The following is a 26,081-nucleotide window of genomic DNA, read 5'->3' as shown; positions in this document are numbered from 1 at the left end:
AAAGGCACTGCTACACACTCCATGACATTAGATGGCATAAGTTCCTGGGCGTGGCGGGTAGAGGCTGAGCCTGAAGGAGAGACTTTTAGCTAGGGTTACCTTTCCTCCACACAAGGCAATGATAATAAAGCTTTTGTTATCTGGAGACCACCCATTTTGCCCCACATGCCTTTTTTCAGTCTCCTCCAGTAGTCTTAGCAATATGAGGACAGAAGCCATGTCTGATTCACTTCTGCATCCCCAGTGCCTACCCCAGGGGAGAAAACAGCATTACTAAATGTTTGTGGTAATGTTTTTAAAAATCTGTTATCAGATTTTATTCTCATAATACTTAAATATTTAGTATTCCTTAAATTACTGCTTGTTGTGCCCATTTTACAGATAGAAGAACTTAGTAAGTGGCAGAGCTAAGATTCAGGACTGTGTGACTCCTTTACCTTAAATTACTGTTTCTTATTGTGGGAGGCAGTGGTTTGTTTTGTTTTGTTTAGTTTTGTTCTGCAGTTTCAGCAGTGCTGAGTAGTGGCCAAGCTATAGGAAGGGCTTTGGGGACAACTTTCACCTCTGCTAACTCCTTGGCACTGCTAAGTGCAGGGAATCCTGCAGAGTGTACATCAGGTGCACACCTGCCTCGGCACTCAGACTGACCCTGGCCACGGCACCGTGCCATAGACTTTGCAACATCAAAAGGCAGAGGTGGGAGCAGAAGGATAACAAAGTAATGCTTTGTCATTCTTCCTGTGGCCACAAGGGTGAAGGGACAGGAATGGCTGGCCTGGAGGGGAAGCAGGAGCCTGAGCCCATCTCCCCCTGTGCTGGAGACAGGCTGGTAGATGTCTTTGGGGAGGGGATGGTTCACTGGCTGAGGACCAGCTGTAAACGCCAGGCCTCAAAAGACCACGGTGGTGGCCAGCTGGTGAGCCAGCCTTGGATGAGTCACTTTAGCTTCTGTGGGTTTGCTTCTGCTTTCTCTGTGAGAGCAAGTGAGAACATGAGGGTGCATGCTGCGCACACCTCCTTCCCACCTTTAGTCTTTTTTTTTTTTTTTTTTTTTTTTAAAGAGAAGAGTATGAGATCTAATGATCTGGGGGGTTCAGCAAGATATCCTGGGTCAGGGCTTCTAAAACTGGGCGATGAGGGGAAAAGAGCTTACTGTTAAGAGCATGAAATGGGCCTAGCTGACCTGGACTGGGTCCTAGCTCCACCGCTGACTGACTGTGGCACCCTGCTGAACTTCAGCTTCCCCATCTATAAAATGGGGAGAGTGAACTTCCACCTCACAGGGTCGTTCTGAAATAAATAAGTAAATGAAGTGCTTTACAGATTGTTATGTACAACCCAGTTCCAAAGAGTGTTCCATGGAACACCAGTACTGCAGGATTTTAACAAGGGTTGGGTGGAAAGAGGCTGTCAGACATAAAACTGCTGAGTAATGCCAAATTAAACAGATGGTTCTTACTCACAACTGTGCCTTTTGGAGGGGAAAAGTGCATGCAGGGTTCCCCAAACCTCTTTTCACAGAGAGAATACACTTTTGGAAGCACAAGACTAGACAGTAAGGATAATAGCCGACATTGACTAAGAGGTACTGTTAGGCCCTGTTCCAAGCCCCTTTACTCACAGTGTCTCATTCAATCCTTACAATATCCCATGAGAGGGCACTGTTACCATCTCTGCATACAGGTAAAGAAACTTGGCATGGAGAGGTTAGGTGAGTTACCCAAGATTACACAGTCAGTAAATTCAGAACTGGGACCCAAACACAAGTGGTCTGGCTCCAGAGCTCACTTTTTTAACAGCTGCACTCTACTTCCTCTACTAAATACTGCTGGCTGGCATTATTATTATTATTTCCAAAACAAGGTAATATTAGGGCCTTATTTATGTATTAGGTATGCATTTGCTGATTCAACAAGTATTTGTTAAGCACATATTTATGGTCAGACACTGTACTGGGCACTGGGATACAACTGTGGGGAAGACAGTCACACTTCCTGTCCTTATTGTGCTTTTGGTCTAGTGGGGAATGTAGTCAAGTAAACAGATGATTGCAATGGAGTGGGTAATAAATACCATAATTGGGAAATGCCTAAAGTGCTAGGGAAGCTCTTGGGAGGAGTAACTACCTCAAACTCAGCAAGAATCACTAGAGGAAATGACTTTTAATCAGAGGCCTAAAAGTGAATTGGAGTTAGTCAGTTGAAGGCATGGGAGAGGGGGAAATGTTCCAGGCTGTGGAATAGTATTTGCAAAATCCAAGAGGCAAGAAAGAGCATTAGGAAGGGGATGGTAAGTGATGAGACCTCAGAGGGGAGCAGGGGCCCTCTTCATGGACATTCCTTATTAGCTGGGCTGTGACACTGCCACTCTGCTGATGTTTGTCCCTGAACCAAATAGACCAGCTGTGTCCCTTGAGTTCATCTACTTTTTTATGGTAGGTACCCTGTGTATAGCTCTGTCTTGCACTCGTGAAACAGTGTTATAATTTGTCCATTCAGTGGTCTGATTCTTGCATTAGACTGTTAACTTCTTAGAGTCAAGAAGTGTGTCTTATTAGTATATCTCCAGAAGCTACCATGCATTGGTGTTCATTAATGATATATTTTGAATGAATGATATATTTTCTTTGTAAAATGGATTATACCCTTCCTGCTTTCTTGAACCAGCTATCACTTTTCGTCAGGTTCATCATTATATCTAGCAGTTAATGTCCTACGTGGCAATTCAGTGGTGCCCTAGGGGCTCTTGAGGCACTGTATTCTGTGGCTTCCTCTTTCAGCTTTATATTGTGCTGTTCTTTTCCCTCCCTGCCAGGTCAGCACTTGATTGTAATCAGCGTACTTGATTCTGAAGACTTCTCCCTAGCCTTCTAGTTTGCTTCTTCTAATCTGCAGTGGGCTGGAAACAAGATCCCTTACCATGATTTGATGAGACTGTTCGTGACCAAGAGTTAATCTCTGAGTTAGATCCTAAAGGGCTCTTATGAGAAAAATGCAGATGCCATTGCACAACGGACTTACACGTTAGCTAATCAGAGGCCTTCTTCCTGTTTTCCCTGCTCCAGGAAAGGTCAGATAACTCCAGGGGTGGGGGTCATCAGTCAGGAGAGCCTCTGACTGCTACAGAAGAGCTGATGGACCATTGATTCACCATACCACAAGAAAGTGTGGTCTGTTCCCCAGTTACACACTCCAACAACTTCATTTTGACCAAACATTTGAAATGCTTCCACCTAAGTAAGCTTATCCGGTATTAGCTACAAACCTCAGGCTGATCTTTGTTAGGGCAAGTTCCACAGAGAGTGTGCTGGCACCTTCACTTGAGCAGGGAAAGAAGAGGGAGTAGGAGCCAAGGCTGGGACCAGAACATCTGGGATCTGGGCTCTGATTCCCTCATTTGCAAAATGAGAGTGACAGCATGCTGTGATGGGGAAAAAGGGTGAGGACTCAGATTAGACCTGGGTTCTAATCCTCACTTAACCACTTATTAGCTCTATGATCTCTGTGCTTTAGCTTTCATCTATAAAATGGGAATTATAATGCCTACTATATAAGGTAGTTAGGAGAATTAAATAGATTGTGTGAAATGACCATGTCAGCCAGAGTAGAGGAAGGTCAGTAAGTGAAATCTATTAGGATTAGGAAAAGGCATGACAGTCTTCTGGCTTTTGGGACTTTAAATAGCAAGTTCAGTTTTGTAGGAGGGGAAAATGCATAGATTCCATTCCAAGACAGCTTGGAAAAGAATGGTTTCAGAATTGTCTGGTGCTTTTGACTACATAGGCAAGGTTATGAATTACACGCCTTTATCCAGTGGGAGGTAGGAGGAGCCTGCCCTCTGCAGGCCCTATGCCCTGGACTCGGGGAGGAGTGGGTACAGGTAGGTAGGAACCAAATTCCTCCTCCAATGAAATAAGCTCAGGAGGGAACATAAGGCAAGAACTCCAATAATTTCTGCATGAGGCAGAAAGAAACCCCATCACCTAAGCAGCATAGGTATCGTTCCACGGGGGCTCAGTTCCCAAGGGAGGGCCCAGAGGTTGGGTAGCCTTCCAAATATTGTCCAGAGTGGGACCATTCAGGACAAAAAGCAAAAGTCATGACTGTCCCAGGTGAACAAGGACATGTTTGGTCACCTAACCTGGAGTGATGCAACTGGTTTTAGGTTCTTTTGTATCAATTTGGAGAGAGAGACTCACTAATATTAGCACTAGAGTGAGCCTGGGGGTTTTTGGTTCTTTGACACATGAAATGCTTATTCTTCCTACCTTCAAAAACAATGTTCACAGTACATTTATTAAGGGAAAAAAAGCAGATTACAAAATTGCAATGTAGTAAATTCCAGTTTTGTAGGATATATATGCAGGTATAGCTATACCTATAGATATAGATGTAGATATAGATATCAGAGGACATGTACCAAAATACTAAATGCAGTTTCTCAAATTGCAGAGACAATGATGCTTTTTCTTCTTTGTACTTTCAAATTTTTAATGGCTTTTATAAATTTTAAAAGTTCTTTACGAAATATTAAATACTTACTAGATTGTAGACGTCTTCAGAGCACAGAGGAGGTATGTTACTGTTCTGCTAAGAACAGCCTCTGTCTCTTTCCTGACTTGTCCCATGTCTTTTTTCTTTTTTTTTTTTTTAATTTATTTTTGGCTGCATTTGGTCTTTGCTGCTGTGCGTGAGCTTTCTCTAGTTGTAGCGAGTGGGGGCTGCTCTTCGTTGTGGTGCACGGTCTTCTCATTGCAGTGGCTTCTCCCGTTGCAGAGCATGGGCTCTAGGCGCGCAGGCTTCAGTAGTTGCAGCACGCGGGCTCAGTACTTGTGGCTCGCGGGCTCCAGAGCCATGGGCTCAGTAGTTGCGGTGCACGGGCCCAGCTGCTCTGCGGCATGTGTGATCTTCCCGGACCAGGGCTCGAACCCGTGTCCCCTGCATTGGTAGGCGGATTCTTAACCACTGTGCCACCAGGGAAGTCCCTTGTCCCGAGTCTTACCCTAGCCTTCTTTTCTTCACCTGGATAACTTCTCTTCACCCTTCAAGACTGTCCTCTTTTGAGATCCTCTCCATGCCCAAATTGAGCTAAGCTCCCTTCTGGCTTTCTATATCATCCCGTTATACCTATAATGGCATTTATCTCAATACTGTAAACATCTGTCTACTGTCTGCCTCCTTTGTCAGATTAGGTCAGGGACCATGTCTGATTCATTTCCGTGTCCCCAAGTGAATCCTATCAACATAATGGATGTCAGTAAACGTTTGTGGATGGGCTCTGTTTTACCTCCTCTTTCCCAGCACAGATGGCCAGGCACATAGTAGGTGCCATTATATGTTTAGTAAGTAGGTAGATGAGTGAATGAGGGAATTAAAATGACAAGAGAAAGAAGACGAGGTTGGCAGCTCATGGCATTTGTTGCTAATGGAAGGATTTGTGTTGCTGTCCCTCTAGTCCTGGTCACCCGAGAGGATGACTTCAACAACCGGCTGAACAACCGTGCCAGCTTCAAGGGCTGCACAGCCCTGCACTATGCTGTCCTTGCTGACGACTACCGCACCGTCAGGGAGCTGCTTGGTGGAGGTGAGGTCATGGGTGAATGGGGCGGGGCGGGGGGGCAGGGAAAGAGGGTAAGGACTTAGCAACCTTTCTACCCTGGAAATGCCATGCTTCCCCAGAGCCTTGTTACCCTCTTAGAGCTGGAAATGCCTCGAGGGTGCCTGCACTTCATGAGAGTGGCCGTGTGCATGTGTGATGTGCCCTCATGTGGCTGGAGTGCATTCTTTGCCTGTGATTGTGTGAGGTACCATGCCATCCTGCCTGTCTGCACATGCTCTGAGAGTTTTCTTGATTGTTGCTCTCCCCCAAAGTGTCCTGTCTTCTTCCCTGTGACCTCCAGAGCAGGGCTGGTGGACCAAGGGGGAGACCCTTCAAATCTCTACTAACCCCAGTTTCAAAGACATCTTCCTTGATCCCACCTCCACCCCAGTCTAAATTAGGCTCCTTCCGTTACTCTGGGTCATGGTACCCTACTCTTTTCTGTCATCGCACTTGTTGCAATCTGGAATTGTTTTTGTGTGTTCAGTAGCCTTTTCTCTAACCTGACTCTGAGCTCCCTGAAAGCAAAGGCAAGAACCATGGCTGATTCATTCCCAGCACCTGGTAAAGTACCTGGCACACAGTAAGCACTCAGTAACTCTTTGTTGAATGATTGAATACCTTCTTTTAGAGAGCATTGATTTAATTGGAGGGTTAATACATACCATCCCCAGACTCAGGCTAGTCTGGTCCTGTCCAGGCCCGCTACAGAGTTACCTGCCACCCTGTCAGATGCCTCCCACGCAGTCACTTTCCCTCATCCCACTGCAGCCTCTCCTTGGAATAGGGAGGGAAGCATCTTGCCAGGATGTGTGGTGCCCAGGCCCCAGAGTGAGTAAGGCATTGACTGCCTTTTTATGCCCTCACTTACACTTCTTAAAGGTTTAGGGACCCTCTCTTGGGCCTGGACGCCAGGGTATTCCTTGTCAGTGGTCATTCTTCATAGAACCTGGGAGCTAGAAGGATCCTCAGAAGTCCTCTGGGTTACCCTGATTGCCTGACTTCTCTTCTCCTGGCAGAAACCTCTCCAACAGCTGGCTGACTGGCATTTCCTTGGATTCTCTCAGGGACTCAGGGAATCCTACTTCTTCCCTAGGAGTCCATTCCATTTTAGTTCTTCTCTGACTGGTTGAAATAGATTCTTTTAAATGAGGTGTGATTTTCTTCTCTGTATCTTCTGCCACCTGTCCTTTGCAGCCAATCACTTTTTCAAAACCCAGTCTTCAACGGAAGTTCTTTAAGTCCCAGAGCCTTTGCCTCCCTGGCCCAACCTCCCCAGATCATTTTCTAGTCCTTGTCATGTGATTGGACTGGAAGGATTTCTCAGTAACCCTCAAATCCTGCCACCTTCCATCAGCCCCAGCCGTACTCACTTAAGACTCAGGCCTGGCCCATATCCCCAGCCTACAAGGGACCTACCTGCCCCAGAGCAGCCAGAGTGTGCCTTGATCTGGGGCATGTACATTGTGAGGCGCAGGACTGTCCACAGATGTGGTGACGGCGCCTGGGATGACTGATGCTTTTGGAGCAAGAACTCATTGCTCTCAGAAGCAGAGACTTAGAAAATGTCCCCAAGCAAGATGCTACTCACTTTGTCCTTTGGAAAGCTCTCCAACGAGACATCTGTAGCTAGGAGTTGCAGTGTTCACCATGGAGCTTCTCTGCCATGCCTTAAAATCAATCAATACCCCCAGCTATTGTCCAATGGTTTACATTTCCTGCTTCCCCTCAGCCCCTAAGCAGACAGGGAATTCACTCTAAAAAGAGTCCTTCTCCCCAGCCTTCCAGATCGAACACCTTTGAAATGAAGAAACACAGGCCTTTTATGAAGCACCCCTCCACCCTCACCCCCCAGGCCAAGGCTGGCCCTTTGAGCAATTCCAGGGGCATGGTTCTTGCTTGTTGACTTGGAACAGATGCCCTTAGCCCCCACCTTTACAGTTCACCCACCTGCCTTTTTACCCAGAATCCATTTACACCCCCTGCCCTAGCCTCCCAGCCTCAAGGGCCAAAACCATTAACCCACTTATTTCTCCCTTCCTGACCTGAACAAGTGGCCATCACTCAGGGCCTGCAGGCTTGCCAACTTCTGACCTCCCTCCCCCCTTGACCTCTCTTGGTCTGCTTGTGTGTGTGACCAGCCAACCGAGAGGCAGGATCCTGCTCCCTTGTCCTAGGGGCTCTTGTCAGTGACATTTCCAAAGTTTTCTGACCTCAGCTGACCTCCTCCAGAAGGTTTCAGGGAATACAGGCCCTGCCTTCCTGACCATCCAGCTTTTTTAGCCTATATTTGCCACCGGCTTTGCTACAGCACCTTAGAGGCTTTCTCTGTGAGATCCAAGGCAGGTTTAGACACAGGGCCAGCCTGTGCTCACGAGGTCAACACCGAACCCTTGTCCTTGAAATTGCTTAGTCCACAGGGATTTAGGGCCCCCAGATCTTAGAGGGTTAGAGCCAGAGGGGGCAACCGCGCTTGCCCTCTGATCAGCAGTCCCCACGTGAGAGCTGGGGGTGGGGGGTGGTCCAGGCAGCAGCATCAGTCTGGTAATGTGGGAAGTTCTCTGACCTCTTAAGAGGCAGCATGGAGTAATAAAAAGGACTTTAGGCTTCAGAGTCAGACCAACCTGGGTTTGAATCCCAGCTTCCCCAGCTACTAACTCTGTTGGCTTGGACATGTTACTTTAACTCTCTAAGCCTCAGTTTTCTTGTCTGTAAAGTAACACCTGGGAAATATCACAGTGATTAGTGGGCATAAGGATTAGTGATGACATCTATAAAAGCTCCTAGTACAGGTAGGTGCTCCACGATTGTATAAAGAAATCAAACTCTCACCTGGCAGCTGTAATCCCATTCCTCCCCCATGAAACCTGTACTCCTACCTAATGGCTTCTTAATTCTGTTTCTGCCCCTCAGCTTCCCCACCTTGCCTAAAACACCATCGTGTTCCCTCTCTTCTCAGCTAGATCCTCAGACTCTTCAAGGATCTACCTCTAAGGAAGCCTCTCCAGGTGGTCTGGTCTACTCTGATAGCACCGCCTCTGAACTCTTCAGTGTTGGGCTGGGTGCTTAGCACAGAAAGGCCCTTCTTCATCTTTGGGAGACCCTGAAACATAGTGAAAAGAACACAGTCTTGGGGATCAGACAGACCTGTAGTGTGTCTGATCTCAGCTCTGTAGTGTGACTCTGGGTAAGCCAGTTGCCATCTTTGAGATGGACCTCAGGGCATCCTAAGATGGATCTGGCAAACTGTCCCTGACCCTGAGAGAGGCTCAGACTGGTAGAGGAGACAGACATGGAAACAGGCAGTGACAGCAGGCAGATGCTCGGGCAGGGTCCTGGACAAGGGGCTGTGGGGATACCGAGGAGGAAATACCTGCTTCTGCCTGGTGAGCAGGGAGGTGGAATCAGTTACAGAAAGCTTCCCAGAGGATGGTGTGCTTCAGCCTTATCAGGGAGAGTAATAGGAGTTTGCCAGATGGATTTCTGTGGAAGAGTTCTGAGTTCAGTAGTGCCAGTTTTCTACCCCCAGCCTCCACAGAAAAGTGGGTGCACTGGCTTCTGTGGTTTTCATCTCTGAAGATGCTGCTTCTGCCTGGGTTGCTGGCTTATGAGCAGGAAGGCTCTGCTTCAGTACTTGACTGCCAAGTACAAGAAAAGGTTGGAGGAATGAAGGAAGGGCAGGACAACTGAGAAGACAAGTAATTAGAGAAGATGGGGGCCTCCTTCCTCAAGCCCCCGGAGCTGACTCATCCCAGTAGTTCCGAGGCTGTTTAGGTGCTTTTGCAGCTTTTTCCTCCCAGGGATGTGATCCCACTGCCAGATTGATTTTCCTAAAACATATCTCTTGTCACGCAGCCTTTCTCAACCAGGGTTCCTTGGAAAATTAAGCTCTAATGTTTTAAGGCGTCTGTTGCACACAAGGAATTAATTTCTCTCCCAGGCATCTAAAGTGGTACGAGTTATGTACCATTCTTGAGAGAATTGAGAAAATCATTACTCAAATAATTTCCCAGTTGTGGTTCAAAGGAGAAACCCCAGGTGAGAAAGACCACAAAGAGGGAGCATAAACTGTGGAGTTAGGATCTGAATCCAGCCCTGCCCTTGATAGCTGTGTGTCCTGGCTAAGCTGTGACCGCTCTGCAGTTCTCTTTCCTCATATGGAAATGGGAGCATGCCACCTACCATCTAAGGTTTTGTAGGATTGGGCGTGTGTAGGTTCTACAGAGTAAGCACTCTACATATAATATCTGTTATTAACTTGAAAAGCACCCAGTGCTCATGTATTTTTTTAAAAAAAAAGGAATCCTACTCATCCTAATTTGTTAACCTGGTTTTAGAGTTGTTCTAGTCTGACCCTCACTTAGCTTTTTTTTCCCACTGCTGCCCTAATACTCCAGCTACAGCGTAACGTCGCTTCTGTGTTCCTACCTCAGTGCCTTTACTCATGCAGGTCTTTCTGCCTCTCATTTCCCTTCAAGACTTTGTTTCTCAGCCTAGTGGAATGCTTTCTACCAGCCAGTCTGCAGCTCTCATGCCACCTCCCTTCTAAAGTCTTCCCTGTTCCCTGTGATTTGGGTCCAGTCCCCGCTGCTAGACTGAGGTCATTTGAGGGCCTTACTTTCCCTGCCTCCTTTGCCACAATGCCCTGCACATAGTTTAGTACATATTTGGATGTGCCGGAATCTCCAGAGCCACTGTAGATTTGGATGCCACTGGAGATGTGGTGTCTTTGCTTCCTGGCCCACTTGCTCTGAGTGTCATAATATATCTGGCTTTTTAGAGCTTCATGTATGAAGCTATCTTCCTTCTTTTAGTCACAGTGCCCCTGCCTTTTCAGCCACTAGTGCTCATCACCTCAGAAACACTGGGCTTTATGAAACCTAATAGCATCTTCCCCAGGGCTTCCCTTAGCCTCTTTCCTACCTACTTTCTTGCCCTTCCATGTCCCTCTGCCCAAGTACAGGGCTCAGTTGTCAGTGTTAACCAGCTGTCCTTAAATTCCCAACCATTGCCGCCTGAGGCAAGGAAGCTTTCCAGTGCTGATATCTTCCCTTTAACAGCCTGTTATTTTGTTGTCGGGGCTAGAAACTTAGAGCTCCATTCCTTATTCCACTTCACTGTCTGCCCATCTGGCTGCACTGCCAGATGCTAAGGGGATCGGTTTTGCCCCAGGCTGTCCTCTATGGAAATGTCACCCTCTGATTCTTGCCAGCAGTGCAGGGAAGGGGGATGAGCCCTGGGCTGAAGATCAGACCTTCTGGCCCTGCCACCAGCAAACCCTATCTGCTTTAGGCAAAACCTTTCTCCTCCATAGTAAAATGGAGAAATTAGTGTGGCTGATTCCAAGGACCCCTTCCAGCTCCCGCATACGGTACTATGTAACCCCTGGGCGAGTCTTCTTACTTATTTTTCAAGCACTTATTGAGCATCTCTCCTGTCATAGGCACCCATGTGCCTAGGCACCTGGGTAATAAAAGATGATCCAGACATGGTCTTTACCCTTAAGGAACTCATAGGTCAGTGAGGAAATCAGACATTTTAGCAAAAAATTGCTATCTGATGTATTAATGGAGATGTATAGAAGGTGCTGATGGGTCACAAAGAAAAGACCTTTTAAATCTCTGGGGAGAGCAGGGAAAGCATGGTATAGGAGATGGTGTTTACACTAAGTCTTAAAGGATGCATGTGAGTTTACTGGGTGGATGAGGAAGAAAGGCAGAGGAAACAGCATGTTCAGAGGTATGGAGTAGAAAGCAGCATACTTTATTCAGTACACGGCAGGTAGTTCAGAAGAGCTGAATTTATGGGGTATGAATTGAAGGATGGAAAGCAGGAACCAATAATGAAGGCGTGTAACATAAGATCTGCTAAGGACATAAAACTTTATCCTCCAGTGAGAAACCATTAAGATTAAGGGTAGGGAAGGATCAGATTTATGTTTAATGTGAAAGATGGTTTAGAAGTTTCAAAAATGTGTATCAGTAGTTGAATGGATAAATAAATTATGGACACGCAATGGAATAGTAGAATGAACAAACGAACGAATGAACTCTTGCTGTATACAAGACTTGGATGAATCTCAACAACCTAGCATTTCTGGACACAAGCCAGACATGGAAGAGTACTAACTATATGACTGGACTGTAATATATAAAGTTCAAAATAGACAAATCACCCAATGAGTAAGAAGTCAGGATGGTGGTTACCCTCAAGAGGGTAGGTAGTGACTGGGGAAGGGCACATGAGGGCTTCAGAGGTGCATAATGTTCTGCTTCTTTATCTAGGTGCTAGTTATGCATCCACCGTGTGAAAATTCTTTGAGCTGTATCCTTATGCCTTCTTTGTACTTTTCTGTATATATGTTATACTTGAAAGAAAGATTAGAGAAAATAGGGGAAAAATATATTAGGAGGGGCATGATTGGAGAAAGGGAAAATATTTCATTTGAAAGCTATTTTAATTGTCTAGGTGAGACCTACAGCAAGGCAGTTGCAGTGAGAAAGGAGAGAAAGATTGATCCCAGAAAGATTTAGGAGTAGAATCATTAGGATCAGATGGTGAGAGAGAAGGAGTAGTCAAGATCAGGTCCAGATCCTGGACTGGATGGCCGAGTAGTTGCTATGTGCTTGTACTGAGGTAAGGAATACTGGAAGGAGGTATGGGTGGATTGGATGTGCAGAGGAATGACCAGTTCGGTTTTGAACATTTTCTTCCTCCCTCCTTCCCACTTTTAGATTCCATGGTCCAGTGTTCTAACTATTCCCTTGCTTCTCTCTCCCTTCTTTGTAACCACCTGATGAAACACTAGCCCTAGTTAAACCCAATTTCTTTTTACTTCATGTCTGTATCTGAAGAGCTGAATATTGCTGGAGGAAAAAATATCACACAACCATGCTAACTTGACTCACTTTACATTTATGTTCGTGAATTTCAAACACTCAATACTGCCAGCCACCCCACTACACTTCTTGAGTAAAATCACAGTCTTGTTCTGGATCACGAACACTTTTATATACCTTCTTTCTCCTCAAACCTCCAACACTCGCCTTCCCCAACTCCCAAACTAATGATCTCACTTCACACTTCATAGAGAAAATAAATTGCGGTCATAAGGAAACTACCTTATCTTCCCACCACCACTTCCACCAGCCTACCTGCATCTATACGCCTGCCTTCCTTCTCTGCAATGGAAGAAGTTCCTAAGATCACCTCTGCTTTTGGTCTCAGACTCCTATTTCCTCTCTCTTTCTCAATTACTTTGCTCCTCCGGTGATCCCCTGTCTTTCCTACATTATCCTTTTTCTCCTTTCTGCTGGCTCATTCCCATCGGCATAAAAATATGCCTTAATATCACCCATCTTAAACAACAAAGCAAACTAAAAAACTTCCCTTGACCCCCATATCTACCTCCAGCTGCCACCTCATTTCTCTGCATCCCTTCATGGTTAAAAGTCCTCAAAAAGAAATGATAGCTAGCCACTTAATTCACTTCTCCGGCTCCAGTTGTTTCCTCAGTCTCAGTGCCATCATGGCCAAAATATACTTCTATTTTTCTCCCAAAATTGGTATCCCCCAAGTCTTCTCCATCTCAATAAATGATAACTGTCATTTACCTAGTTTTCGGGCCACAAATCTTAGAGTTATCCTTGAATTCTCTTTCTCCCTTACACTGCCTATCAAGTCCTTCAGTAAGTCCTGTCAGCTGTACCTCTAAAGTACATCTTGAACCATCCCTTTTTTGCCTCTAGTCAAACTCTAGTCCCAGTTCAGGACCACGATGCAGTTCTCCTGGATGATCACCGCAGCTTCCTGGCTAGTCTCACCATTTCCACTTGTGTCTCCATGAATCCATCCTCCACAAAACTGCCACAAGGATCTTTTTAAAATATAAACCCTGTCTTTCTGCTATTTAAAATCTTCTGTTGGCATACCAGTGAAATCAAAATGAAATCCAAATCCTTTACCAGAGCCTACAAGGCTCTATGTTATGTAGACCCTTCCTGTCTCTGTGACCTCATCTCTAGCCACTCCCTCACCCCGCTTGTTCACGGTTCTTCAGTGACACTGACCTTCTTTCGCCCTTCAGGCACACTGAGCTCCTTTCCATCTCGGGGCCTCTGTACCAACCTCTCCCAGTGATGGGAACACTCTCCCCCTTGGGAATTCAGATCTCAGCTCAAATGCCCCTTCCTCAGAGAGGCCTTCCTGACCACCCTAGTAAAATAGCTCCCCCAGTCACTTTTTTTTTTTTAATTAATTTATTTTATTTTTGGCTGCGTTGGGTCTTTGTTGCTGTGCACGAGCTTTCTCTAGTTGCAGCGAGCGGGGGCTCCTCTTCATTGTGGTGTGCGGGCTTTTCATTGCGGTGGCTTCTCTTGTTGCGGAGCACGGGCTCTAGGCGCCCGGGCTTCAGTTGTTGTGACACGTAGGCTCAGTAGTTGTGGCGCACGGGCTTAGTTGCTCTGCAGCATGTGGGATCTTCCCGGACCAGGGCTCGAACCCGTGTCCCCTGCATTGGCAGGAGGATTCTTAACCACTGCACCACCAGGGAAGCCCCCCAGTCACTTTCTGTCATATTACCTTATTTTATCTTCTTCATGGTACTTATCAGTCCCTAAAATGATCATGTTTGTTTGCATGTTTATCATCTGTCTCTCCCCACCACTAGGATGTAAGCCTTGTAATCACAAAGACCTTGTCTCTTTATTTCACTGCCATATTCATGGCTCCTAGGAAAAAACCTCACAGCTGGCATATAGTAGGTGACTAATAAATAGCTGTTGACCAGCCGGGGAACCTGTGGGACACTCTTGTAGAGATGTGAGGCAGGCAGTTGGACAATGAGTCTGAAGCTCAGGAGAGAAAGGACTGTAAGTTGGGCGTGAAGATTCAAGAGTTGTCAGTCTCTTGGGGGTGGTAGAAGCTGGCTTAGTCTGAGTTGTCCATGGAAAGTTGTAGAGCTAAAGAGGCCCAAGGACACAACTGAGAGAACCTACATTTCAGATGTGAGCATGAGAAGAGGAGCCAGTGCAAGAGATTCAAGGAAACAGGGAAAAGGAGAAGCAGAAGAGAGTGAGGAAGGGGTTGCTTTAAGGCAGTGCTTCTCAAACTATCTGAAAAACCTGTCTTCTGCAGGTTTTCTTTTTTGTAAAATATGATTAAAACAAATTATTAGAAAAAATATATTTTGAAAGAGCATATAAAATACAGGCCCAAATTTGTCATTAGGTTCAACAGACAAAATTACTCTTAAGTTGCTATAAAAGTTTCCAGGCACTTACTCTCACTTACTGTGCTTGTCTCACCGATGACTAATAACCAAGTTCACAGACCAGCACAAGTATGTGGACTACACTTTAAGCATCATTGCTCTAATGGTACTCCTGGGCAAGAGGGGAAGACAAATGAGCAGAACATAGCCTCTGCCCTCAAGTAGCTTAAAGTCCAGTGGGGTAAACAGTTTGGGATAGACAGACACACTGCATGGCAGAGATATCAAAGCAATGCCATTAGGATGCAGGCACTGGGGACCATGATCTGCCCCAGCTCTGCCACCATCTCACCCTTGTAGGGCCTCTGGCAGATCACAGCCCCTCTGTGGCATCACTTTTTTCATCTGTATGGTGAAGAAATCATGTCAGATGATTGGATGATAAGTTTTCTTCTGGTTGTTTGGACACAGAGCTAAAAACCCTCCATGCCAGCAGTTTTCTGTGGGAGCGTTGGGGAGTGACTTCTAATGGTGCAGGGTTTCTTTTGGGGGTGATGAAGGTATTCTAAAATCAGATTATGGTGATGGTCGCACAACTCTGTAAATATACTTTAAAAAAAACCCATTAAATTGTATACTTTAAATAGGTGAGCTTTATAGTATATAACGCTATTTTAAACAAAAAGAAAGAAAATCCTCCATGCCACTCAAAACCAGAAAAGATTGGCTTAGATGGGTAACTGGTTGCAGGCTGTAAAGCCAGTTGGTCCCATAGCTAATGTGGTGTATAGGAGGGGCCCCTCTGTTGTATATAAAAGTTTCTTTTTAAAGAATACTATTAAAAACTTACCTGTAGGGCTTCCCTGGTGGCGCAGTGGTTGAGAGTCCGCCTGCCGATGCAGGGGACACAGGTTCGTGGCCCGGTCCGGGAAGATCCCACATGCCACGGAGCGGCTAGGCCCATGAGCCATGGCCGCTGAGCCTGCGCGTCTGGAGCCTGTGCTTCGCAACGGGAGAGGCCACAACAGTGAGAGGCCTGTGTACCGCAAAAAAAAAATAAATAATAAATACAAAAAAAAAAAACTTACCTGTAAAACTTTCTCTTGCCCATACTGGTCTTTTTTTATTGATTTCCAGTTATTACTTTAACAACTATAGCACTCCCCCCTTTTTTTTTTTTTTTTTTTTTTTTTGGCCGCTTCACGCAGCTTGCGAGATCTTAGTTCCCTGACCAGGGATCGAACCTGCGCCCTTGGTTGGCAGTGAAAGTGTGGAATCCTAACCACTGGACTGCCAGGGAATTCCTGCACTCCCCATTCTTATGAAGCTTTAAGTCTGGCAGAGTATAGACATTAGGCAAATAATCACAAAATTATTAGGTAATTACCACGGAGAGAAGTAGTATTAATGAAAAGTAAAGGGTACTAGGAGAGTGTAATGGAGACCTAATCTAGTCTGAAGAAGGTGAGGGAGGTCTTCCCTGAGCAAATAGCATATACATGGAGACCTGAAGTGTAGATGTTAACCTGTCACTTGACTTGAGAAAAGCCTGTGGAGAGTGATGGCCATTAGTCATCCAGAAGGACCCAGCAGTCCAGTCAGGAGCATTTTGGGGAATGGAGGAATTCTGTGGTATTACTGCCGTTCATATGGTAGGTCAGGGCTAAAAGGGGCCCTCAGTGACCCTGAGTCCTGTCCTCTGCCCTTGGCCTATTCAGTGCAGAATGATAAACTGTCCTTGCTGTCCCCAGGGAAAGGTGTTTCTGTATCCCAGATCCTATGGACATAGAGGAGTCACTGCATAGTTGAGTTAGAGATGAGAGCGCCTGGGCACCAGAGCCCCAAGCTCTCCAGAGCCACCTGCCATCCAGGCACCCGCATTTCATCAAGGCTTTAATCGGCTCCAAGCAGTCCTCAGATGAGCCTGGCTGGTATCCGGCATGAGCTCATCACCGCCAACAGTGGCAGCTGGAGGCCAAGACTCCCTTGGGTGAGGGAGAGGTCAGCGTCAGTTGGGCCAGGTCTGTTCTGCGTTCTGTGCTTTCCTCCACCTGCACTGGGCCTGGAAACATCTGAGTAGGATTCCGATTTCCCAAGGCAGGGCCAACTGCCCTTTGCCAGCCCACTCGTGCCCCTCCAGTGAATGTGCTCTTGGGCAGAATGCACAGAGAAAGGGCAGCACTGTGTTTTAAGAAGGGGAACATCAGTCTGAAGGTCAGAGCCTGCAAAATAGCAACAGAGGCCCATCCCAGGGTCAGATGGGTCAGAACTGAGGTCCCCTTCCCAAAAAGAGTTTGCTTCTAGTATTCACATGCTCTCTTCCTCTACACAGAGGCCTAGAAGTGTCCCAGGGAGAACACAGCAGAGGTGCTCTCTGTAGGTTGATCCTACAGACTCCTTCCTGAACATCATTTTGGAAATGAATTCTTTTAAGTGTAGCAGAAGAAAGGAGCCTGCCACTTCAGGAATCCTTCAGAAACTCCCTTTGAAGTAATGAACCCTGTGCAGTGGGAAGTGCTGACTGGGTGTCCGGTGACCTGCACTAACTTGACCTTGTGGTGGGCCCTTGAATAAGTCCCTTTCCCCTCACTGGGCCTCATTATCCCCATCTATAAAATTAGTTGGTCTAAGTTGGTGATTATTAGTTGGCGATCTCAAAGCTCCCTTCCGTTTTCAAATTTTGTGATTCTGATGAATAATTGCTCTTTGATTTATCTAACTGCAAATCTAAGTATTCATATTTATTCAGCAACTATTAATTATTTTCCTGCAGCTGACCACTGGCATCCCTCTTCTAGGTTCCTCTGCTCTTAAAGCAGCCTGTATAATTTCTTTATCTCACTTACCACAGCATGTAGCTATTCAGTTATCTGATTAATAGATCTCACCTTCATTACACAAGGTAGGGTCTGGATCTGCAGGGCTTACATCCCCAGCACCTCGCACTATCCTTAGCACATGTAGATGCTCACTGAATGTTTGCTAAGTTCATGTATAAATGGGCACTAGGCATTACAGGAATAGAAAGAAAAGATACAGGCCCTTCCTTCAGACTACACCCTGTAGAGTGCTGGTTTGGTGAAAAGGCCCAGACACAAAGCACACTGAAAACACCATGACAGTAGGTAACAGGACTAAATTAAATGTAAGCAAAGGTCAGAAAAAACAGTATAATGAATGAGGTGAGGAGGGGAATGATGAGTGTTGGCATTGTAGAAAGCTTCATGGAGGAGGGCGCCTAGAGGCAGATCCTGAAGGACAGGCAGAATTCAAACCAGCGGGGGGAGGAGGGAAGCTTGTCAGGTGTGGGAGGTGCAGAGATGAGCCTTGCATGTTCAAGACGTGGAAGAAACTGGCCACCTATCGGATGGTGGGTAGGGAGGCCTGAGTGTGGAGGGCCTTGCGGGTGAGCCAGAGGACTTGTACTCAACTTTGAAGTCAGTAGATAGCCCCTGAAGTGATTGTCTATTGTTGGCTTGTTTAGCAACTGTAGTGATTTTTACTTCAAAAAAAGGTAGAAAATAAAAATTTCAAGAAGTACCAGAGGATGTATAGTGAGAAGGAAGTCTGCCTTCCACATGCCTGGTCTTCCTCCTCAGAGGCAACCACTGTAGCTTTTCCTATGTATCCTCCTTAATGCTGCTGTAAACAGATTATCACAAATTTAGCAGCTTAAAACAAACCAAATTTATTATCTTATAGTCCTGGAGATAAGTCTGAAATGAATCTCACTGGACGAAAATCAAGGTGTCAGCAGAGTTGTGTTCCTTTTTGGAGACTCAGAATCTGTTTTCTTGCCTTTTCCAGCTTCTTGAGGCAGCCCACATTCCTTGTCTCAGTCCCCTTCCATCCTCAAGCCAGCCACAGTCCCTCGAGTCTTTCTCACATTTCATCACGCTGACAGTGACTCTTCTGCTTCCCTCTTTTACTTGTAAAGGACCCTTGTGATTACATTGGGCCCACCTGGATAATCCAGGATACTCTTTCCATCTCAAAGTCACTGATAAGAAACCTTAATTCCCCGTTGCCAAGTTAACTTTATATATTCACAGGTTCCAGGGATTAGAACGTGGACATAATTGGGGGCCATTATTTTACCTACCACACTATCAGAGATATTTTATAAATGTTTTATTTTTCTTCCTGTTTTTGAATAGTTAATAGTTTTGAATAGTTAACTTGTACACAGTACAAAATTCAAAAGGGTTTTCAGTGAAAAGTCTTACTCCCACCCCATCTCTAACCCAAGTATTGTCCAGTTTCTCCACTGTATCATTATTGGTTTTTCCCTTGAAATTAATAAAGTCTATGGGGAGACATTTTGAAGGCCATGGAACTATCCTTTTCATCAAAGTTTCCCCCCTAGACTTAGCATCCACTGATGGTTCTTTCCTGAATAAATCTTTATATGATGGTTGCAAAATGAATATTTTACATCTTTCCCAACTCCAGTGCTCACTCCACAGTTGACCAGTCAGCACCTGGCATTCTATGGTCAACAAGAACCCCTTTTCTCCCATTTATCTCTTTATTGTCAAAATGTGCTTGTGGATACTCTTGCTTTAATGTTCTAGAATTAATTACTGACCTTAGTTGTTACATTGGTGCTAAAATTGCCTCAGATTTGGCTAGGGTGCCATACCCCCTTCTTTTTTTTTTTTAATTTCCATATTTTCTGGCATAGCAAGATGTTTCAGTCTTACCTTGGATCCACCTTGCCATTGCCCTGGAATCAGCCATTTCTCTGAAAGCCCTACAACTTTTTAGTGGGCAGTTGTATTAGAGACTGAAACATGAGTAATAGGTGTGCTTATTACACACATGCATATACATATACACACATATATGCATATGCACATACCTGTTTTAGAGGTCCTGAGAACACTGATACCTCCCATTCCAGTCCATTGTTACAGCATTCTTCCTTGTCTTCACACATTTCATATTTCTATGCCCCTTCTTCTGTAGTGAGAATTCTAGCTGCAAACAGCACTGGTACATGTACTCATTTGCTTAATCCTATAATACATCTAAAACAATCTTTAGACCTACTTCAGCTAAACCACTATAGGAAACAAACTACTAAAAGAGTTCAGGTCAGAATTTGTTTACAGTTCTCACAGCTACTCCATTCCAAGGCTAAGGGTATATAGTCAAATACTGGTTCCTCAGTTACTTAGGTGGGTGTTTTACCCTTCAGGGTGTTTATGTTGTTCGTTTGAAATACAGTTGGGTTAATTTTTTCAATATTCTTTCAGTTTTAGGATTTTTCTCCTCTACCTCTCCTTGTTTTAATTTTGTTGTTTGAACATGTAGAACATTAACGTTTTTCTAAAAACTGTACAAAAAGGTATACTCAGAGAAGTAAAACTCCCTCCTGTGTCCCTTTCAACTTTTTTCTGCTCTCCTTAGTAAGCCCTGAGCCCTTGTAGATAACCAGTTTTGATTGTTTTCTGGTTTATTCTTCCTGTATTTCTTCGTATAAGCAAATATATGTGTGTTTTCTTATTTCTCCTTTTTCCTACATAAAAGCATACTATATATGCTCTTCTGAAGTTTGCTTTTTTTTACTTAACCATATTTCCTAAAATTCACTCGGTATCATTTCACAGAAATCTTCCTTATTTTTTACAGCTGCGTAGTAACTGATTGTGTGTATGTGCTATATATCCTATGCTTGATTTCCATTATTTTACAATTACAAATAATGCTATGTGAATAACCTCTTGCACATACATTTGGGGATTGTGGGAGGTGCGTCTCTACAGTAAAGTTCTAGAAGTGGTATTGCTGGGTCAAAGGATAAATGTATGCCCTTGGTTAATATTGCAAATTTCTCCTCCATAGAAGTTGTGCCATTTTGCATTCCCACTAGTAATGTATGAAAGTGGCTGTTTTCTCACAGCCTTGTCAACATCGTATATTGCCAAGCTTTTGAATTTTTGCCAGTCTAATAGGTGAGATACAGTATTTTGGTATAGTTTTAGTTTGATTCTCTTATTATGACTGAAGTGAGCATCATTTCAAATGTTTAAGAGCCATTTTTTCTCCATTTGTCAATTGCCTATTCATGTCTTTTGCCTATTTTTCTCTAGGACTTTTGGTCTTTGTTTTCCTCTTGATTTTTAAAAGTTCTTTGTATGTTAAGAATATTAGCTATTTATCTGTGATATATATTGCAGATATTTTCTCCCATTTTGGATTGATATGGTTTTAATACTTCTCATATAGTCCTAAATATACAGCCAGGACTGAGAACCACTGGGATAGTTTGTGCAAATTGGAACTATTTCTTTTTAAAGGAGAATGGATACAGAGAGAAAGGGACAGGGGCTGAGGACTCAGCCTTGGGTGTCACCCATGACTTGGGATAGAAGAATGGACAGGAACCTGCAAAGGAGACAAAGATTTAGGTATTGTGTATCATATAAATCAAGGTAGAAAAGAATCCAAAGGGGGCAGGGTTGGTCAGCATCATTGGTTACTACAGCCATGGGCAGAGGAAGAAGAGGTTTCTGGGTGTGGGTGGTAATGAGGTCCATACCCTTACCTCCCAATACCACTTCATCCCTTCTCGTTCAGGCTGAGAGAAGATGCCCCAGATCTCTGTGAGTGATTTTGTTCAGCATTATTACCAGGGACTACAGGAGGCCTCTCCTGACAAACACATTGAAGGAACATAGCTCAGTTGCATCATAACTAGGGCATAATTATTCAGTCAGCAAATATTTATTAAATTCCCACTGAGTGCCAGGTACTGTTCTGGGCATGGGCTATCACAATAAACCCTCATTTTTAATGTGCTTCTCTCTCACCACTTTCTAAAAAGTTGGAGGTTTCCTTTACCCAAGTCCATCCATCTGGTTTGTCATGAAGCTTCAACTCTGAGACAGACTTGGTAAAGTCCTTAGAATTAATTAGGGAAAAGCACTTTTGAGAAACAGTGGAATCATTAGCACCAGCAAGAAGCTCTGGGTTGAAAATGGTCCTCTTGGTATAGATTTCAAGTCTATTCCCCGTCTTCTCCTTTTCCTAATCTCCCCACTACCCTTCCACTTATACTTTCAGTGACTATTGCCTGGTGACTGTGGTTGGGTATGAAGGAAGGAGTATTAACTGGAAGAGTCCGTTTGGCAGTGGCTCCTGGTTTTTTGTTTGTTTGTTTGTTTCAGATTTTTTTGGCAACAGTTTTATGAGGGAGATGAGTAATTCCTTTCAACCTTGATGGGGGGTTGAAAAATAGACATCAGTGGTGAACAGTTCCTGTGCCCAGAACTGCAGCCTGTGGCATTTAATATCATAGTTAAAGATACTTGCCTCTGTATTCCTGATTCTCTCCATTCTGGGAAGTGCAGTTAGCAAAACTATTTCATCGGTTTCTGTTTCTGTCGCTCTTCTCAAAGACAACTGTAAATAGGGCCTCCTGTCTTCCTTTAAGGTCAGAGTGAAAGTCTGTATATTTGAGTGTACTTCATTCCAGTTAGCCTGGCTCAGCCACCACTCTGACGTGCTGGTACTTCTCATTCAAGCAGAAGGCTTTACTTAGCTTTGGGAATAGACATGTAAGTGGAAGCCTAAGCCATCTCTTGATAACCCCCTCTTCCCTGCTATGGACATTAGGCTGGGATTGGTCAACAGAAGCTTAAACATCTGGTCAGCTCAGTCCTTTGGGGTGGTTGGTATTTTATAGACAACCCATCAAGATTGATTGGCCTCGTAACTGAATTAGCCAGATGTGTGGGCATTGTGTGCCCTTTCCTCAGCCTCCTTCAGTGTTGTTAGATGGAAGCAGACATGCGATTAGCATGTTTGAAGATGGTGTGCTTTTAGCGCATGAACAAAAGCTGCTGCCTTCTGCAGAGACTGTGGCTCTGCCCCAGACGTCAGCAGTATAATTATGACTGCTAAATTCAGCCCAGACCCCAGGCTTGGCTGCCATGGTCTCAGCTGTCATTTGCAGGAAGGGGAGGAGGGGCGCTGAAGCCCGGGGACCCAGGCTCTTATTATAGTTCACTTTGAACTCTGCTTTATCCAGAGTCTCTCCGTCCTTACTGACAATTGCTCCCAGCTGCTTTCTGGTCACAGAGCCTGCTGCCACTTCTGAGCATAGTCTGTGCTGGATTGTAGGGAGCACAGGGGCTGGCCTACTGAAAGCCCACAACATACAGGTAACTTGCCCCAAATGAAAATGAACTAAGGATCCCCATACTTCCAATGTATATGTCACATGCTATTCAGAGCATTATCCCTCATCTAGAAAACCCCTACCTTAGGTTTGCCTTGAACAGAAATCTTTGGCAGGAGTTTTTGCTTTTGCCCTTTTCCTCGCCTAACTCTGTATGTGAAATATTCGATATGTTTGAATGTTCATTTCCCTGCTTTTGTATCACCTCTTTTCTAACCAGACCAACCTGCATATTTGCCTTCCTTAGAACACATCAGGCATTTTCATGTCTCTAGTAGCTCTGCTGATGCTTCATATTCTGTAGACATCTCATGCTCAATGTATCCAAACCCAGCCCTCCTCATACTTTCTTCTGTATTCCCTAGTTGGTGAATGGCATCATCATTACTGGCCACCCAAACAAGAAAGTGTTTATAAGTGTCTGATGACTTCACCCTCACTTTCCACCAAGCCCATCTTTCTTAGAGTTTTCTCTCAAGTTTATCCTCTCTCCTCTGTCCCCACTATCCTAGTTCAGACTTCATCACTCTCACCTGGACTATTGTAAGAGACTTTTTGTTGGTCTCCCTACCTCTAGGCTCCTTTCCAAACCTTTACCCTGCAAAACCCTACCACTCCCCTGTTTTGAAACCTTCAGTAATTTCTAATGCTTGTGAGTTAAGCTCACATGCCTAACCCAGCCTGCAAGTCTTTCTACAGTCCACCAGGAATCTTCTACCACCCTATCTCCAAGAGGGGCAGGGGACAGTTGTTTGCTTCAGGATTGGGACCAGAGCTTGATAGGCTTACCAGGGGCATGCCTGCAGCCAGGTGGGCCTGGGGACACAGGAACTGTCTCTGCCATAGGCCCATTCAACTACTCATTCCCTAGCATGGAGTCTTTCCTGCCTCCAAACCTTTGCTCATTCACTTTTCTGTGCCTGGGATGCCCTTTCCCCACTTCACCACCTATCAAACCCCTACTTAGCCTTCAAGAGCCAACTCATTTATGTCTCTTCTTGTCACTTTTCCTGGTTTGCCTACCTGAAGTGAATCACTTCTCACTCTGTTACCCCACAGCAATTTTAGGAAGCTTATTTTTGGCCGAGCTGCGTGGCACGTGGGGTCTTAGTTCCCCAACCAGGGATTGAACCCCTGCCCCCTGCACTGGAAGCATGGAGCCCCTACTGCTGGACCGCCAGGGAATTTTATTGCTTTAAAGATTACAACTGAAGTTTGAAAAAACAGAGCTTAGCATGTGTCTCCTCATATATCCTCTTCCTTCTGTTCCTCTGATTCTGCTGCCAGTAGCCCTGAGTAGGTCTCTAACCTGTGGAAGGCCACTCAGTCTCCCTTCCATCTGCTGAAGAGTTGGGGTGGCTGGCTTCCTCCTCGACACCTCCATCTCTACACATACACCATTAGTGAGAAATATTATAGGAAGGAATGCTTAATAATGGTAATTGTAGTAAAAATAACAATAGCTGTCATTTATTGAGTTCTTACTTTGTACCAAGCTCTAGACTAAGGCTTTTCTCTCTTTCAGTACTTAAAATATCTTTGCAAGTTTAATACTCTTATTACCTACATTTTCCATATGCATACTCAAAGGCATTAGGCTTAAGTAACTTGCCCAAGCTCCACCACTAGTAAGTGGCAGAGCCACTGTGGTATCTGTGATTATGATCTCAAGAGCAGAGCTCCAGTTATGTTCCTGGAGAGTATACAGGGTTCAGCATAAAATAGGTGCTCTGGAATGTTGGTTGGTTGATCACATGAATGAATGGATCAGTGTTCTTCCCATTGAACTTGTCTTCAGGCTTTTAGAGACTGGCTGAGCATCTGTAGCTTATGCCAAGAAGTATGGATTTTGTCTCATTTCCTAATGCCCAGCTATACACAGACGTGTCCCCTCCCATTCAGTAACAAACTGCCTGGAACTCTTTCCTGGCTCATATTTACAAGAGAATGTGATAAATTCAGTATTGATCCCTCCTGTTCCACTGTAAATTTTGCAAAAGATGATTAAATAGAGAAATAGAGTCTTCAGGCATTGTGGCTCAATATGTTGTGGAGTGGCGTATCGACCTCCTCCATCCAAAGGCAGCCAGTGCCTAGCCCTGCTGCCCCAGACCAGTAATTAAAATCCTGGGAGACTGGGATTTAAAATCCAATCATATCCCTGAATCAAGCCTTCTAGCCTCCCCATGTGATGAGTGCAATAAGGTAACAGCAGGAGCATGTTTATGTCTGTGCTAAAGCAGTCCCCATAGGGTGGGTAAGAAATGGAAAGTTGGGTAGCCCCGCTGGCTAAATCACTTTGCCCTGACACCACAGCCACTTGTAAGACAATCTGTAGATACATAAGTCCCAGCCAAAGACCAATTTGGACTGTAAGAGCAAAATACCATGCACAAAAATTCACAAATTGTGCTTTAGTGTACACTTCTATTCCCACAGCCAGTAGTTGGTTTACACAAGTGATTTGGCCTTGATTAAACTATGACCTTTAGTAACCAAACGTGTGTTTGAATTTCCATAGGAACTCTTTGAATTAACCTGAGCTGAAGTCAGCCTTCCCTGTCCTGAGGCCTGTAATCAAGGCATAAGATACTATTGAAATAAACTTGTCCATCTGCTTTCAGCAGGATCAAGAGCTCCCTGAGAGCAAGGACAGTGCCTTCTTATTCACCTTTCTGTCCCTGGCACCGGCATGGTGCCAGATGCATAGAAGGCTCTCCAAAGATATCTCTGAATGAATGAATAAACACAAATTAACAATCTGGAAAAAAAAAACCTCTGTCAACTGATGTGTAGGTAGCAGACCTACCACACTGTTACCCATTCAGAGCTTGAACACTTCCAGTGCTGGGGAACTCATTTGTTCCTGAGGCTGCTCACATTCTATCTTTGGATTTTCTGATGGTTAGAATTTTCTAATATTGAGCCAAAATCTGCTTCCAAGGGTCTTAATTTTACTGTTGGGTTCATGTAGAATAAATCTAATTCCTGTTCCACATGATGGCCCTTCAAATACCTGAAAATTCAGGCATGGTCTCCTGAGCTATCTTTCCTCCAGCCTAAACCTCCAATTCCTTAAACCGTGTT

At 44.8% G+C, this 26,081-nt stretch overlaps 1 protein-coding gene across 3 annotated transcripts in view; it reads left to right on the top strand.

Moving 5' to 3' along the window:
* The window catches only part of CLPB (caseinolytic mitochondrial matrix peptidase chaperone subunit B), a 164,687-nt gene that overhangs the window by 70,939 nt on the left and 67,667 nt on the right, over window positions 1–26,081 (top strand). For all 3 annotated transcript variants that reach the window (XM_049713879.1, XM_004279753.3, XM_004279754.3), the window contains one exon: window positions 5,455–5,583. In XM_049713879.1, the coding sequence (XP_049569836.1) occupies window positions 5,455–5,583 (129 nt within the window). The remainder of the gene's footprint in view (window positions 1–5,454; window positions 5,584–26,081) is intronic.

This window comes from Orcinus orca, chromosome 8, assembly GCF_937001465.1.
Source record: "Orcinus orca chromosome 8, mOrcOrc1.1, whole genome shotgun sequence".
Taxonomy (NCBI): Eukaryota; Metazoa; Chordata; class Mammalia; order Artiodactyla; family Delphinidae; genus Orcinus; species Orcinus orca.
This window is presented reverse-complemented; position numbering and strand designations above follow the sequence as displayed.